At 41.3% G+C, this 18,696-nt stretch overlaps 1 protein-coding gene across 1 annotated transcript in view; it reads left to right on the forward strand.

The window, feature by feature from the left end:
* The window catches only part of slit3 (slit homolog 3 (Drosophila)), a 217,199-nt gene that overhangs the window by 18,363 nt on the left and 180,140 nt on the right, over positions 1-18,696 (forward strand). Inside the window, exons 3-4 of the mRNA XM_062393846.1 lie at positions 615-686; positions 5,224-5,295. Coding sequence (XP_062249830.1) covers positions 615-686; positions 5,224-5,295 — 144 coding nt within the window. The remainder of the gene's footprint in view (positions 1-614; positions 687-5,223; positions 5,296-18,696) is intronic.

Here is an 18,696-nt window from a genome sequence, read left to right on the forward strand (position 1 = left end):
GGCCAGAAAACAAGATTTATCTGGTGTTTTTTTCTCTGGTGAGAACCTGCAGGTCTACTGGGGAAACTGGCTGTGGGACGATATTCCCAACAACATGGTTGTCCCTCAATGTGATATTTTATCCGTGACATTTTCATCAAATGATTTCTATATTGTCTTGACTCAGATTTATCACCAGCACCACTTAGGTTTGTTTGTCAGCCAATCATGGGCCAAGAAAGAACTCTTTTTTTTTTTTTTTTCTATCCGTAATATTTTACAGTGCTTCGACACTGTTACTTTAATTCTGTTTTTCTATTACTGCTGTAACAAGTGAATTTCCCCATTGTGTGGATAAATAAAGAAATCTAATCTAATCTAATCTAAATTGAATTTTTTTTGACATTTTCACAGATTTTCCCAGGGAGTGATTCACGGATCTACATGGCTAAAACAATCGGACATATTGAGGGGAATGATATCTATGAATGTTTGCCATTTGTCGCGTCTTGATTTAATTGTAGGGGACACTTGCCGGAGGTGCATGTCCTCTACTGAGTGCCATTCAAGTTTTTGTCTTTGAATTAATCCTGGCTTTGTTTTTCTTTCTGTCTTTTTTGTGTCTGTCACTTTAGTCATCTGGAGGACAACCAAATCACCGTCGTCGAGAGAGGAGCCTTTCAAGACCTCAGGCTGCTGGAGAGGCTGTAAGTAAACCATAAAGCATATACACACAGAGTAGACTGAGAGGATACCTGAGTCTATCCAATTCACACACTCACTTGGAATCTCCCATAGATATTGCCTTGTTACGTGTGTCGTCAGTTCACACGGAGGCTCGAGTCAATAGAATCGAGGTGTGAGGGCACAACACAACACTTCTCTAACACACACACACACACACACCTGCATGTTTATGACTCTGTCGGAGGATGATCACGACTCAGGACTCACGCTGAGCGCAGGCTGACTAGTGACTTCACTGAGAGTGTCCCCTCATGCTGTTACTCTAGTGACCATCAGTCAGCACGAAACCTGAAAAGAGTTTCTATGCAAATCTGGCTTACTTGTCCATATGGGACTTGTCCCCCATCAGGACTCACTCTCTGCAACTTGAAAATATGTTGCAGAGAGAGACCACGAATAGGACTTTGTATCAGCTCCAGTAGCTGAAGCACTTAGTAAACATAGCTTTGACGTGGACATTAGTTATTGCAGTGATACCTGTTGTCTCGTCAGTTAATCACTGAATTGCACAGGTCATACAAATTAACACTCTGATTAATAGCTGATGATCGGGCAGTGAAATTATGAATCACTCGTGAGCAAAATCATAATCTTATTCTCTAAAATGTAAGTAGAGCAGAGCAGAGCTGTGGTTTGCTGCTGCTCCACAGCTTCAGATTCTCTGAGATGAATTACTGACTCGCAACTAAGCAAACTCTCAACGGGGAATACTTAGAAATACTGACACTAATATGAGTTATGTGGAGAAAGAACAGGAACGCAGCCCGCAGCAGCTCCAAAGCAGGAGTCTGCGTCTGTTTTTCAGGATGCTTATGGGATGGTGGGTTGGATGTTCTTTCCTAAAAATAATCTGTTGAATCTCAGAGAGGTTTTTGAAAGATTCCTTTCAGGTGATGAAACGCACCTTCTGGCGGCCATATTGGAGGCCTTCAACTGACGACAGGAGCTGATCCTAACTCAGGACTTGGCTCCTGTAGCGGTGTTGAATTGACATTGTTGTGTTAGGACTGGAGCTGAATATTTCCTCAGCGATATGTCTGTCAGATTATGTCAGTCCGTCAACTATCTCACCACACGAGAGTTTTTAATTTTCCTCTGGTCTTTCCACAGTTTCATGAATTCAGTTGCAGTAAGATAAAGGCACAAGTTGCTGCTGGGCGACTCCAAAAGTTGTTTTCTCAAGTCTCAAATCTGAAACAGTTTCCTTCTCACAGGACACCAGTCTAATGTGGGGATTTTATTAGAAGAAAATCCCTTTTTACCATTAACAGCAACAGGAAAATGTCCAGAGCCAAGGGGTGGTGGCTGGGTGGTGGCTAGGCAGAGCAGCAGGAGGCCGGACATGTTGTATAAACTCTGCTGCGATAATCACGTCTTTATTTCATCGACTCATGCGTCGGTTCTTATCACCAAAGGCCCATGAATCTCTCTGTTTCTAAGTTGACGTCTTCATCTGCGTCTTCTACGTGAATGGCTTTTCTTTTGCATCCTGAGATATTTGTATTATTTTTGTTTTTCTCAGTTTTTTTGTCCGTCTCTTTTTTAAACATCAAAATCCCGCCCACCCGCTCCCTGTGAATTTCCTGCTGTATTCTCACTCTGACATTTTACGGACATTTAACCAGGCACCTGGCAGGAAAATGTCTGCAAAATGTCAGCAACAGCTGACTTGCACATTTGCATTCTCACATACAGCCCCAGGAAAATGCTGGGACTATAGTGCATATCTGAAAAGTAGACCTACGGTAGAGTATCAGACAGAAAGATAAAAGCTGTTAGCTCAGGTGACGGGAAACTTCCCTGACACTGGGTAGAAACCTGAGCGATGTTGAGTGGCAGCAACATGTGTATCTTGACTCTTAATGGAGATCACACATCTGATAGTGAAAGTGTGAGGTGATGGGCTGCTTTAATGTTAAAAGGCTCTTTAAGGTGGTGTGTCATGAGGGTCAGAGGTGGAGGGTGTGTCAAAACTCACAGGAGATGGTTTAATTTTAAAATACAGCTTTGTGCAGCTCCAACATGTTTATAAAACTGCATATAAAAGTAAAATCAAAACACAGTGTAAACATCAATCAATACACTTTGGTTAGAGTCACTTAGACATAAAACTAAACTTTGCTTTTTCTGCTCTGGAAGAAAACAACATATAATATAGTGACGGTGATTTTTAAATGCGTCGCTGACAGATTTTCTGATGTTGTGCCGATCAGGGTGAAAGGTGAGAGGTGAGAGGTCCAGGTGGTGAGTCCGTGTGATTTATGGAGTCACAATGTGAAAAACATGTTGAGGACATTCATTTGTGTTAAAACATGAATTATAAGGTCATGTGTTTGGCTTGTTCATCTTCTCTCTAATTTGAAAGAAACATAGGTGGTCTGAAATAAAAAATGTAATGCCTGACTTTTAGTGTTGTATAAGTTTATATTATTAATTTTTTATAATTCTTATAACTGCTGGATATTTTCTTTCTTTTTCATTTAGACTCTTTCTGCAGTAATCCAGTGACAGCAGTTCTCTTTAGTTTCCAAACCATTTCTGCCGGGCTTTAGTCGTATTCTGCCGAATAGACATAATTTTTCCAAATTTAAAAATACAGTGTCCATAGACTTGCGGGTTGGTAATATCTCAAAGGTTCCAAGCAGAAAAAACTCGTCATTATTATATGAAAACACACAAAGGATTCTTCTCTTAAAAGTCATAACGGTTTTGTGAGTGAGCGTCTTAAAGTGACTCATAACTGTAATAGTAGGCGGTCATGGGCTTTACTTTAGTACCAGCAGTTATTTTCTAGGAGCAGGGGTCAATTATTTCAAATGGTGGATATCTCTTTTTGGACGGCAGCTATCTTTCCATTGGTGCACACAGGAGTCATGGTCTTATTATCATTATCTCAGTGGTTTAAAGGTTGCTGTCTGTGTCTTCTCCAGCGTAGACTCTACGCTGCGACCCCGTGACCCCGGCCCTCCTTTGCTTTTATTTTTCCCCTCGCACGCCTTGTTTCTCAGCCAAATGCTCTGGTAGCTTGATAACACTTTCACTCCCTCTCCTCACACTGTCCTCATCTATCTCTGCTGCTGCCAACCCCACCCTCGCTCCACACACACACACACACACACACACACGCACACAAACACCCACACACAGGCAGGCACGTCGTTCTCCCCCAACCTACTCTTCACGCACACATCTTTCTGTTGGTTGACACCATTTTATTCATCACTCCATCTCCCTGTGCCTCTCATTCCTTTCTAAATAATTGCCATGTGTTCATTTCAGGCTCGGTTCACATTGAATCGTATTTAACCAATGGGTATGAGCAGAGTTTTCACTCCATGAACCGTTATGTTTAGAAACAGTCCTATATCACTGGTAAAAATACCTGTAATGTTTTCATTGAACTTTTGTATTTTGAATCTTAATTTATAGTTTTTTTTTACTTCCATACTCTTGTCATATATGTGCATGTAGAGATACTAATGGGACAATAGACAAGTGTTGCCTGTAAGTTCTTTTCTCTTGATTGGCATTGCTGGTTTTTGTAATAGCACATCACATAACAAATATTGTCACATTTTCCCAAAAAGTTGACTAAACTTTTAAATTTACAAAACAACATACAAGTTTAAATAGATTTTTATTTAGATTTTATTAGAACGATACATCAGAAGATACTTGTTCCGCTCTTATAGATGTAGAGCTAAAAAATCACATTATGTCCTTTCACATATGTAATAAATCAGTTCTTTCTTTGCATCTGAACCTCGTGTGGGCATGTATACTTTCCTTTAAACTGTGACATGTTGATGTTGGCTACATGAACCTGAAACCGCTTCTTGGAAAGTTTGGGTTCAAGAGCCTAAAGCCTTTCACATTTGTGTATCTTGACCAGTATTAGTGGGTTAATACAGGACGGATAATCTACCAGTTCAGATTCATCAGAGAAAGACATTAAGTATGAATTCCTGGACAAAGGAACTTTTAGGTCAGTAAGATGAAGGTTATTAGATACGTGTTTGTCTTCTCATGAAATGAAATGACAAGCCAGATTAAGACTGTTATTAAAATGCGTTGTCCTGCTAAAGTTCATTTGATCCTTAAACATCTTCCACTGCTGCTGAGATGACTGAACATCTTCAGAAAGCAAGGTCGCTCCTTCTCTCACTCTGGGTTAAATCACATGCAGGAATGATAGTGATAACTGGCTTTAAAGAGCTTACATCACGATATCTGCAGCTTACACACAGAGAGAGAGAGCATCGTGATAACCTGTGGGTCAGGATCACAGGAAACCAGACAGCCTTTCCCATGAGTTTCACCTTTGACCCATTAACCCACTGACCTTGAAGGTGATGCGCTCTGCTGCTCCGTGATAGTAAACACAAAAGTGAATCTGAGTGATTTATTAGTGTGAGTGTCTGCTTCGTTTTGTTCATGCTGAGGTTCAACCATCGCAAACTTTTTTCACATTAAACTCTTTTCTTTTTGTCCCTGCAGTCGTGTGAACAGAAATAAACTCCAGGTTCTCCCAGAGCTTCTCTTCCAGTCCAACCCCAAACTAGGACGACTGTGAGTACACCTTTTTTTTGTTTTTTCCATCCCTCCATCCAACAATTCTTCTTTCCTCAACGCTCCCATCTTTCTCCATCTCTTCCTCCACAACTCTCCCTCTCACTTCCCTTCTCTGTCTCTTTTGATGTGTTACGTGATCCATTTGAAAACACTGTCACGGTGCAATGTCACCGTGGCAGGTGACACAGTGCTGCTCTGTGTTCCTGTTGAGAGGTAAAAAGAGTGTGTCATATATGTGTGTGTGAAGGTGTGTGCGCATTAGTTTAAGAGGTGAAAGTGTGCCTGGGGTGAATGTTTTCCTTGGATTGGTGAGGAATTTTTATACGGGAGTACAGACTTTTCCCAGAGCACTCTGGAGTGTAAGAGAAGGTCACACTGATGCAGGGAAGTGTCCCACGTAGCTTCCCTCTCTCTCTCTCTTTCATCTCACCTTCCCAGACATACCTTCTACTTCTCCTCTTTATATCTCTCTCTCTCTTTATATCTATGTCTCTGTTTTCAGTCTCATAGAGCCGCTCACCCTTTCTTTCTTCAGCTCTCTTTCTTTCGACTCAGGTTTTCTATTTCCCTTCTCCTCAGAGAGTCTCTGTCAGCTCAGGCTGAAGGCTGAAACACCTTCTAGACTTTATGGCTGTTTATATTGGGCTGGCTTCAAGTGAAGCTGGAGGAGCAGACTGTGCGTATGTGTAGCCCTGGTGCATATCTCCTTTTGTATGTGTCTGAAATAATTATCATCTGCATTCCCGGGCTTATATATGATGTTCCTATGTGTGCATGCTTAAATCATATTGATATACTTCATTGGCATTTGTATGTGTTGTAAGGGAATATCAGCGCTGGGAACATGTCACTTCTCTCTTGTTAAATATTGTTTTCATAAGGCGGAACACCTTCTGTTCTTATGTTCATGGTGTTTTAGTGATTTTCAATTTGAAGCCAGAGTCTCTAAAGAGTGAGAATGAGCTGAACTGTCCAGACAAATAGGTCAAATGGTTGCAGAATGATTGATTGGAGAATTTATATCTGTCCACCTGATTCTTCCAATATTAACACAGGTCTTATTTACAGCAAATCATAAATAGATCTTATTTTTCATCTTTCAGTGCATTGGGTGATACAGAAAAACGTTGAAAACTACATAAATTATCATTAAAAGGTGCTTTGAAATTAACCTTTAAAGTAGGCTGGTTGTCTTATCTCAGAAAAACATTTTTTACAAATATGTGGTTCTCATTGCAAGCTGCACTCCAGGCTTGCAGTCTCTTCAAGAAATGTGTATCTGTGAAGCATATGAAAAATATGGTCTGTATTATGTATAGCACTTTATCAGTATGGCCTCTGGCGTCTGCAGAAAAGCCACAGGGAGACGAAATCTTCAGTGGGTTTCAATGTAGTGCGATTTCCTTCCAAATGGATCATTCATTTTAACCAAGTTTTCAGAAAATGGACAAGAGAAAATGTGAATTTATGTGTATTTCCATCCACTTCAGTTCTGTGAAAACTAAATAAGGTCTTTGCCCTTAAAATAGTTCAGGTTACAGCCCTGGCCAGTATATACATTTGTTAAAACCCAACTGGAGGCCACTAAGACAAGTCACATGATATCCATAAGTCATTGTGAATATTTTTTCCATCGCACTTTGTCGCATTTAACTTACAACAGGTTTTCCAGAAGTGTTTTCAACCAACTGAAGAGAAATGCACCTCGTGAACCTTCTTTTAAACGCTCACATTGACTGATCATGTGTTTCATATTTCTCTGGCATCGTGCGATTTATTACTGAAGACAGCATAGTAGCCTGTTGTGGCTGAAAGTGCATTGTCATGTACGTCAACTGTCGATCACACACAGTCAGAACCCCTCATGTGAACATCAGGGAAGCACAGCGATGAGACACACACACACACACACACACACATTTACATATTACACTGCGTTTTTCCGACCCCTCCTCTTTTTTCTCATGAGTGACAGTCTTATTTCCTCCTCTGCCTGGCTCACCATTCCATTAAACCACTAATTGGTCTTGATGGCTTTTTATTTATCACTGGTCGAATATGGATCCCTATAGAGCTCTCAGTAAGAGAGTGGAAAGGGTGTACGTGTTCCAAACTTAACATTATAAATCTAATTTTCTTTATATCCCTGCTTTGCCATCAGCACAGTCTAAATTACAGTGTCTGGAGTTTCCTCCTGCTCTTTATTTTTTTTTTCTCAGTCCGCTTTTCTCGTTTTTCTCTTCCTTCTTTCTTTTCGGTGCTTTCATCTCATCCGCGCTGTGATCTTCTGCAAATTGAGTGTCGGAAATGTAAATAGCAAGTCGTATAGAGGGAGCGTGCGTGAGAGAGAAACACAGAAGAGGCAGAAATGGAGGTGGAATGAGAGGAAAGAGAGGGGGGGGGGTAGTGAGGCTGAGAATGAGTATAAGAAAGAAGGAGGAGACGGGGAGGTTAGCTCGTGGCTTTCTGGTTTAGGTTCATAACCTTCCTCTCTGTCAGCCTTGGTTAGATATTAAATGATGGCAGTGTGATAGGAATTACCTCTTAACCCTCCTATTAAAGCTCTGTGGTCTGAGGTTTGGAGATGCAAGGGGAGGGAAGGAGCTGGACTAGCATTAAGGGAAAGAAGGAATAGGTCGGAGGTTTTGCTTTTGAGGAGGGTGGGAGGTAGACGCAAGAGGTATCAGCCTGGATAATAGCTTTTACCAGAGTCTTGGAACCTGTGGGCATGAACAAAACATTGGATTTGATGGAAGAGAGATTTTTCTCTTATTGGAAAATGTTTTAATTGAGCAGTAAGTGTGGCTGGTGATTGACAAAGATGGATGAACGATAGGCATCAGGGCGGTCGTGGGGGGGGAGGATAGATGGATGAATGGATGAAAGGCCGGTGGTGTTGGATGAAGGCTGCGGGTAGATGGATGGGAGGCGTCGGAGTCTGTGGCCCCACTTGGTGCTCAGTGGGGGGAGGTCAAAATGGGGATGGTGAGATAGATGGAGGACTGGAGTCTGTGGCTTTCAGTGTGTGTAGTCTGTGGTCATCTCCCCCCACAGTTTGCAGAGACTGTGGTCTCACAGCACATGGACACAGACACACAATATCACACACGCTAAGCTCTGGCTTTGAGCAGAACACATTTGCTTGATACAGGCGGTGAACGTCTGGTTTGAAAAGAAACAACCATGATGGCTCAGATGGAAAAATGCAATCTGTTGGTTGAGACTGGTTTTGTGCATCACTCTATTGGAGAGGTTGCCTTATTAAGAGACCTGGTGGCTGTTATAGTCTCATGTCTAACCCTAACCCTAACCCAGACTGACCCACCCATGTAGAGACAGAACATGACCGAGTCAGGTTTCCTGCAAAACAAATAAATACTGTTAAATAAATACACTTTTTTGATGAGCATTGATAATTTAACATCAAATCATAGCCCTCTGAATCCTTAGGTGCCTGCAGGTTCCCATCCCTAGTTTGAACATGTTTTATGTGTGTCTGTGAAAGTGTGAGTGCACGTTGTTGCAGGGACCCAGAGTGCACTGCTGTTTGAACTGGTCACTCTTCCACATGAAAGAGCTCGGGTTACAGCTGATTGGTTTGCATCACAGGACTCAGTGCCGTTAGACCTTCATGACCCTCCTCAACTTGTGCAAAAATGCATCATAGCAGGGAAACCAGCAACCAACCATTCGGGCTAACATTTTTGTGCTCAATTGAAAGAGAAGTGAGTTTCTGTCCACAGAGGATGATGCTGAGGGAGTTTAAATCCAAATTGTCCTTGAGAATGACCCTTAATGCCTACACTCATTGTAGGATAACGACGAAAGATAAACATCTACAAAGTTAGTGTAGTTATAGAGGAGGAAACTACATGCAGCATCTGTAATAAAGCACCGGATGGATATTTAGGGGAATGGAGTGTTCAATCCATCATGACCTGGAAGGTTGCCAGTCTAAATCCCTGCACCGGCGATTGACGTGACTGAACGTCAATGGGCCATGCTCTTCGGCACCATTAGGGTTACCCTTGAGCAAGGCACTTAACCTGCAAGGGCTTTAGTGGAGCTACCAGATGTGAAAGAACAGACATAACCCTGCCTGAATCTTACTGTAAAAACAACTTGACTGGTTAAATTGGGGGGAAAAAGAAGCTGGACAGAGAGAGGAATGAGAGGGTGGGGGGGGTGCTGCTGAAGGGAGCGAGGGTCATTTGAGATGTCTTTTCCTCCTAATTAAGTTAATGGAGAAAGACGAGGAGGTTGGCTTTAATCTTGGCTAATTGTCCATTTAGAGCCGACTGCCATAGTTTACCTGCTGGAATGTTACGGTTTGTGTTACAGTAAGTGCGTGTACTCTGTGTGATCAGTGATTGGCTGCGACAGACGGAGCCTCAGTGGCGATTGGTTGGACTGGTCTGGAATGGTGAGGGTCGAATGTAAACTGCTCGAGCTCACGTGCGCCTCGCCTCATCCATTTATGGTATTCTTTATCTGCCTTTTGTGTTTCACACACAAACCAAACAAACGGCTTTGTTGTTTGTAATGCTGTAATCGTGAGACTGTTTTCTCTCTGTTTGGTTTCACGTCACTGGATGTTGGCGGGACACAAGTAAGTCTCAAAAACACAAACACACACTGACACACAGAGACACACAGAAGCACACAAATCAAGATGCTCTCACGCCAACACTCCTGCTGCTTTAACACCACAGGCGATGGATGAAGAATTTTCGGCCTGCATGTGTGGGTTAGTGTGTGTGTCTGTGTGGGGGTTGTATGTGTGTGTGTGTGTGTGTGTGTGTGTGTGTGTTTTGGTGCATGGGAGACTTTATGCTAAACCACACACCCATGACAGAACTTCTTAATAATTAAACATGACTCAGAAATACGAACCATGGTATGCAGCAGCACCACAAGGCTTGTAGGACCAGACACGCAGCTGCACCACAGGGTCCATTCTCAGGAGTACAGACTCACATTCCTGTTAAGTTGATCAATCTTACTTACTTTCAATGTTGAAATATTACTTGGTTTATTGCTTCCTGAAACAAGATGAGATGGCAGTGGGTGTTCTGGCAATCAAGCTGCACCACAAGGCCCATTGTCTCCAGGATGGAGCTGCATCACAGGGCCTATGTTTCACAGGGAAGGGAAGGGAACCTGACCAACGTTCTTCTAAAAGAAGGCTATTCTTAGAGGCGTGTGTGTGTGTGTGTTTCCCACAGCCTAGGCGGCAGTGCGATTTTTGTCCCAAGACAAATTTAGATAAATACCCATGCGGAGAGATACCAGGAGGGAAAGAGAGACAGGAAATAGAGCAAATGATATTGGGGATAATTTGAAACATTTGGAAAATCCAGTATGTGATTGATTCCCAAATTGTCATACATTCCTGCAGGGCTTCTAAAAAAAGCATTGAAGTATTTAGTGTGACATATCATGGTGTTCATATACTTTCAGATGAAGAGATCTCTTGATCACTGATTAAATAATAAAAACAAGCACATTCAAATGTTTGTTCTTTCTAGTTAAATATTTTTTTTCTTTTCTGAACAACACCCTGTTAAAGTGACAAATTATGCTTTGGGTGAGTTTCAACATTCACGTATTTTCATCTCATTGTGTTCATCTCATCTGCAAGTGTGTGAATCAAAACGCCCTCAGTGATGTTTTCAAGCTTTCGAAAGTTGCAGTCAAAAGACCACAAGTTATGAAGTGTGTTGTCTTCCGATTTGGGCGTGTGAATAAAGTAAGGCCACTCGATTTCCCACCAATGTAAAAGTTCACGGCAGCAGCACCTTTCCCTTTCAGCTGCTTACTTTAGCATCTAGCCATCTAGCTAGTTAGCCGCAGGGCCACAACCTATGAAAGGTTCGTGGGAGGCTGGAGATTTGTAGATTTCTTTTTTTACTTTCTTTATGTGGCCAAGAATTTTTATACAGTCGCACTGAAATAGCACAGAGGCTGCATGTGGTAGTAATTTAACCTCGCAAATAAAGGTAAGTTGGATGAGGGAAGTAGCCACGGTGCTGCGTGTACACACTCTCTCCTTAACCTGTGTAGTGTAATGTGGGATAGGGATGTATGTAGGCTCATAGAGAATATATGGTTGTGTGGGTGTGCTTGTGTACATGGTGATTATTGAGGTTGTAATGTATAAAATTAGGCCATACTTGTGTATGACTGTACAGTATGTAGTGTATATCTGTAGACTTGTGCATGATCTTTTAAGCTAAATGTGTATACAGAGTTTAGTAATTTGTGTCTCTGCTTGCGTCTGCATTTTTGTTTATGTTTTTATATGTCTTGCATTTGTTTGTACATGTCCACTTACATAAATGTCTCTGACTTTAGGTGTGCGTTTGTATGTGCGTTTGAGTGTGTGTGTGTATGTGTGTGTGCGTGTGTGTGTGTGTGTGTGTGTCTCTATGTATATTTAAGAGGGAGGCAAACTTGATGCAGGGCCAAACAGACTCTCACAGTGTTTAATCACAATTTAGGTTTACACAAGAACAGTAATCAAAAACACACTTGGCTCCCTGGAAGCTGGAGCGGGAGGAAGAAGAGGAGGAGGTGGTGGAGGAGGAGGAAAGGGAAGAAAGACAGAATTGAGGGAGAACAGGAGTCCAATGGGGAGGCATGATGAGGAATGGGAGGCTGATGGTAGGAGGTGAGGGGAGAAAATGAAAAAAGCTTGGGTGACAGGTAAAGAAAAGAGAGGAATAAATTAAATACAATAAGAAAGGGGGATTACAGTAAGTAGGATAAGATAATCGTGCTGTAGAACCTCTGAGTTAAGAATAAAGAAGCTTTTGTTGATTGTTGTACTGTTTTTTTTCCATCTTACAGACCGGACTAATGATAGAGCTCTGATTTGAGATGCTTTATTTTTCCTAAAGGATGCTTTAAAAACCTGGCAACTGGCATCTGGCCCACTATTGTGTGTATTTCTGTGTGCACAAATGCGTGTGTGTGTGTTGACGGTGTGGGTTTCAGTTGTAAAAAAGCACAATGGAGTCGTATACACAGTACACTTCATCACTAACAAAAGTCAAACCACTAAACAAATGTAATGTCCCCCATAATTACAGTCATGTGTATAAGATGATAGAAAAGACTCTTTTTCCTCAACAAAACTTTCAGTTTTATGTCACTGTTTCAGTTTTTATAGGGAAACTCCAGACTGTGTGTTTCAAACATTTTTTTGTTCCAAGACTCAGGCAGTTTCCTGTGCAACACATGAGTTAGTGGGTCGAGACTCGACAGAAAATTCCATAATCCAAGGGTCAGACTCCTAAATTCAGTGATTCAGCAATGATCAATCTGGATACAATACAAGCCAGCTTCATTACCCTGTGCACGATTTACTGTATTTTCATATCCAGTTTCTTGCTATAAATCATGTTGGCGCCGATCAGATTTTAAGATAAATCTCTTTAAGTGTTGTTGCGGATGAAACTCGATCTACAGTCTAAGTAGTACTGACCAATGAATTGTATTTTAATTGTCGTTGGGGTCAAGAAATGCTGAAGGACTGCCACATGCCCTTGTGTTCTTTATTGCAGCTTTACAGTCTTGGGAATGTCCCAGGAAATTATTACACTGACCAACATGTTCTTAAATAACCCCTTTTTGATACAACTCTCTCTTGTACTTGTGTGACAGGGAATTTATTATTGTTTTTGCTTTGGATTTCCAGTAGAATGGTTGAGTTAAATTTTTTGTTAGTGTGGGTTTTTGAATGTCTTTCTGGCCGTGGAGACCCTGATGCTTTAAGTTGTTTCCATTTTCTGCAGTTTGTGTCAATATGTAACAGTTGTGCTTCTTAACAAGTATCGTCAGCCTTCTCTTGATATATTACTTCCTGTGTCCCCTGGACAAGAGAAACTAGTTTGTAAGAAGTGCCAATGCAGATGGTATGTACTGTAGAAGGTAATGAAATCATGAAAACTAATCTTTCCCAAGCACTGAGGCGAACCAACCTGGTGCTTCTGGATGTGCAGAGATCTACGATCAAAAATAAAGGTGGCCAGGCAGTGGCTCCTCCTAATCTCTGGATTAACTTACCTATTCACGTCAGGACCACTCAGACCCTTAGGTTAGAGTTAGGGTTTAACTACAAAAATATGGTACTGGATGTAAAAATACAATAATATCTACGATCTTGTTTGGAGTTGTAGATTAAAGTAAATGGGAACGTTTCAGTTCTTGGACATTCTCATGAGAAACATTTTCACTCTGTGGGAGGTCTACATAGCTTCTGCTTTCTTTGTTGACCATTATTATGGCTACAGACTACATGGATGGAACTGGCTAATGTTGCACACACTCGGGCACATGGGCAGCCACATGTAGGTGTCCAGAGTCATTCCGTCAGTGTTTGGGCGCGAGTGAATGTGTGTGTGAAAACTAAGACGTGTGATTTATTCTGTTTAAGTAAAGTCTGATTGTTACAAATGAACCCAAACTGTTGCTATTGCTCCGGTGTAATCAGAGTCAAACACACTCGCATAAACCAAATGACTCAATTATACTCTGTATCTCATGATCACACACACACAGTCAGAGACACACTGCAGATGTAGGCCTGCACGTCGAGCTGTGCACTTTGGAGCGATGCAAACAAACACCAACCGATTCTGTCGCTCTGTTTTTCTCTCCTCATCTGTCTCGCTGTCACGCAAACGCATTCAAGCAAAGACCGGGCTCTCACATGTGTTTCACAACTCATTGAGCGGCTAAGAAACGAGCATCTGTAATATTTCCTTTCGTGCCCCTAGAAATGTGTCTCAGTCGGGTGTAAATCCTGTTGTGTATGTTTCTGTGTATATACAGCTCTATCTCAGAAGAATAAACAGGTGAATGACTGATTGAAGATCGTTTCCTCTACCACAGGCTGAATTACAAACTCCTCCCGTCTTTTATTACAGGTTTTACAGTGGGTTAAGTCATGTTATCTAAAGAAAATAATATTTTGCAGCGAACTGCGCAGTGTGATAAATCTAAAACCTTCTCTGTTTGTCATTATGTTACTATGGTGTAATATGTTGGCTACAAAGAGCTAACGAACTCTGGAAGCTTTTACATCATCCATGTACCACTTAAGATGACTCAACAGCAGGAATAAGTAACATAAGCTGCTACATGCAACATTTTAACTTTCCTAAATCACGACCATATTGAGGCTGAAACATTAGAATAAACAATTCAACAAAAAAAAGAATTGCCATCAAGAAGATTGGCAGCTTGTAGACTCGGTCTAACATCGTGTGCCACCTTGTCGATTTGGCTGGAAATGTACTCGTCTGAAATTAGAGGGCGGTACTTCTGTCCCTCCGGTGCAAATGAAGCTAACGTTTTCAGGGTCTTAGATGGCAAACAGATTGAGTAAACAAAGTCTGATAAATCATTTCCAATTCGATTATCCTTTTTAAGAGAGAACCTTTGACTGAACGGCCAGAGATCCAGTTTGTGGCTGTAAGCGGGAAGGGGAAATATGGTCTTTATTTTGAGAACATTTCCATTTACGATATCACAGATTATGGCAAAGGGTATCACTCATGTGGATTGTCATGGTAACTTAGTACTACAGTGTGATGAAGATTATAAATTCAGCATGTTGGTTTTAAAAAAGTATACGGTGTGCTTACGCGTGTTTTAAATGTGTTAGTTTGCAGATATTTGTAGTAGTATATACAGAAATATGACGGACGCATTCTAAAAGGCCACAACGGGTCAGTGAATGATTTGATCACAATAACAATCAAGTGAATCACATGGTCTAATCAGTCATCATAGCTCAACCCTATTGACCTAACATTTGTGTAGACATTGGACGTTTTGGTCCCAAGGGTAAGTAGTGACACTTAGACACAATAAGTCTTCAAATGCAGCCTCCGAAGTCAACAGAGTTTCTAGGAGTCATGGATTTATTCAGGAAATAAAAGAAAAACACAAATGTTGACATCCTAAAGAGAGGCTGTACATACAGGGATGTTGCAGTGGTATAGTGTTTGGGATTTCTCTCTTAAAATATACAGTGTCACAAAGGGGAAAATGACTTTTTATCACTTATAATACAAAACAAATACACAAGAAGACCTACTCCAGCAATCGTTTTTTTGAAGCAACGTAACAAAAAAAGAGGGAGTGGGAAGAAGGAGAAGATGATTGTTGTCAGAGATTTTGATTTACAATGCATTGAACGTGTGATAGAGAGACGGACATGGAGAGAGAGGAGAATGAAAGACTCAGCAGAAGCAGGCAGAGAGTCAGCCACATGAATGGGGTGAGAGAAGATTTAACCAGGCCTCCTCTAAATACAGAGCACCGCAAAGCCACTTTAAAACCTGTAGAGATATATTTATACATGACACACAAACACTCACAAGCACACACACAGACTTGCATATGCAGACTGTTTGTGCAGTTCTCCCTGTTTGTTTCTGCCTCTCTCTCTCTTTCTTTTCAACACATGCGTTGCAACTCTAAACTTGTCGAGACGTTAGCTGCTTGCTGTACGATCTGTCTGTATCAACAGTAACAGTACCACCTGAATCCTTTGGGGGGCAGTGTGGCTGACAAAGTGAGACAAACATTGGACACAAAGAAGAATATTTCATCCAAGGGTGAAGAAAATGGTCAACTTTTTCGCCAAAACCAAATTGTCTTTTTCTAGTTGGTGAGATCGTGACTGACAGAATCGTTGTACTTGTCAGATATGGGGCAATTAATGTCCGCAACCAGTTTCACTGCACACTGTCTGGAGTTCAATGGAGAAACAGGCCAAATCTGTAAAACAGAAACACACACACCCAGAAAACCCCAGCCAGCCCACAGTCCATCTGTTACTTTCTGAGGTTATTATATAACAAAAAGCTTTGAACTTTAAAGTAACTCGACATTTGTTAGTAATACATTTTCAACAATTGTCTGTAGAACTTAGAACTTGATCTCAAGTCCTATCAGCCATTCGGTTTTTAAAGCGATGTTTATAAAAACCCAAATAAAGTCTAACTTCAATGGAAAGTTTGTTAAGAGAATCTATGAAAAGATAGGCATGAGGGAGCGTGGAAGTGACCGTTATTTTTAGGTCGGGATAGATAATTAAAGATCCTAAAAAGCCATGACAGGTTGTGTATGTTGTTCCATCCCGAGTTACAAACATGAGGGTTTATCTTGTTTTCGTTGGAAATTCTTCTCACGGCTGAAAAAGTGTGTCGGCGTCACTGCGTGCTGAGTGTGTAAGACAAAGACACAGTGAAGTGAAACAAACAAAGCTCTCCTCCTCCATTTCTTTTCAAGCATCTCTGTCTTTTCTTTTCAATATTTAACACAACCAGGTGTTCTGACAGGTCAACCAGTCTGTCAAATGGATACAAGGCCAACGCTGTGCATATAACCTTTCAGAGGAGTGTCTTTGTGCTTATGTGTTTATTGATTGCTTTATGCATGTGTGAGTGTGTGATCAGTTGTGTGTTTTTTCAGTTGAAGTAGCCTTGGTTGCGTCAACCGTCAGTGTCTTACTGTTTATGTATGGACAAGTCCTGTGAGTCTGCGTCATTGTGCGTCACTGATGATGGTTGTCAGATGTTGCTGCATTTACATATCCTTGTCATCGCTCAGGTGTCTGTAAACTTCCAGACGTGCACACAATCAACATCGGCACTGATGAATGTCTTGTGTATTTCAGAGGGATAGATAAAAGAAATGAAATGTGTATTTTGAAAGTTAATAGAGTAAAGAGAAGAAGAAACTCCCTGCGCTCAGAGGCAAAGAAAGTTTTATGTGCGTCCTGAGCCACACACATTGTTCCCTGCAAACTTGTCATGTTGAATTTCGGTCACTTTTACAAGCACAGCGTCACGCTCGTGGTATAACCCCTTTAGAATCGTGTGTATCTCAGCGTGCCTGTGATTGTTCTCTGTTTCAATCAAAGACAATAGGCTCCAGCGGCCTGCCCGCTAATTCGTAGCTTCGCTTTATAAGGCCAAGAAGTCCCCACAGCCTCTGCAGCTACGCATGCATCCATCATGGATTATCTGCAGATTACTTTTGCACTACTGTTGTAAAGCTTCACAGAATCTTTTTGGAAATTCTGCGGCACTTACAGTAAATACAAGGACAATATTTCCCTCAGCGTTGATTCTTTAAGTCTGTAATGTAGCAGCTTTAAACTCAAACTCTACTATAACCTGTACTCCAAAGCTTTTGCTGTAAACAAAGGATGTTTATAGCTATAATTATGGCATCTCCCTTTGGGTAATTTGTATAATTTTGGAAACGCTACACCGCTGTGATGATGTGTACCGTTCACCCAAGTTTTGCCAGAATCTAGTCATATGCCTCAGAGACACATTTGCGTGATATAGAGATGGATGAATAAAGCAAAGGACAAATATGTGACAGAAATAAGATCCCATCTGGGGGAAGGTTTCAACTCTTAAAGGAGGTTTTATTTTTCAACTCAAAGTCAATCATTCTGTTAATACCACAAACACATACCAGATTGTTCATAAACTTTGGATTAAATAGAAACCTTGTGTTGGCCCGAACTTTGTCGAACTCAAAATAAACACATGTTTACTGCCCTATTAAGTGGTAGAAGCTGTCGCTTTGTTACAGCCAAAATAAGTAGTGATATATGTGTAAACAGATATTAAGATTAAGATTCAGATTAAGATGCATTTATGAGTTTATGCATATTAATTTAGAAAGTCAATAAAGCCCTAATAAAAACAGAGATGTAAATGACAAACAACCTGTAGTCATCGAGAATTGGGAGTATTGGTTCGTAGCTGGAACACTGTATTCACGATATTCAGTCTGTGAGACAGAAAGAGAGAAAGAGTAACAAATTTGAAGTGCCAGCAAGAGAGGGGCGATTGTGAAGGCAGGGGGATGTCTGATGTGTGGAAGGAGTTTGTCTCCGCCACTGAACATCAATAAACAGTCGGTTGCAGTTACCAACACTGACAAAAGAGAAATAAACTGTGGAGATAGATACATACCAAGAGAGGGAGGGGAAAGAGGGAAGGAATGATCGCCTTACAAACAAAGACAGGGAGAGGAAACGAGGGGGGGGGGAAGAGAGACGAAACAAAAATAAATTCGAAATACCACATTTTAGGACCAGTATTGCATACATATCACATACATTCATTTTACAACAATGTCTAGTATTGTATGGATAAAGGAGAAGGGAGCTTGGGGAAGAACCACCGCTCCATCACGTTGAAAGAGGACATGTTGAGGTTATTCAGATATCTCGTCAGGATTCCTCCTGGCTGCCCTCCGTGGGAAATATCCAATGCCCAGCCAGAAGAAGACTCCAGGATAGACCCAGAACTCGCTGGAGGGAGTAGATATCCCATCTGGCCTGGGAACACCTCAGAATCC

This window comes from Platichthys flesus, chromosome 8 (assembly GCF_949316205.1).
Source record: "Platichthys flesus chromosome 8, fPlaFle2.1, whole genome shotgun sequence".
NCBI classification, from domain to species: domain Eukaryota; kingdom Metazoa; phylum Chordata; class Actinopteri; order Pleuronectiformes; family Pleuronectidae; genus Platichthys; species Platichthys flesus.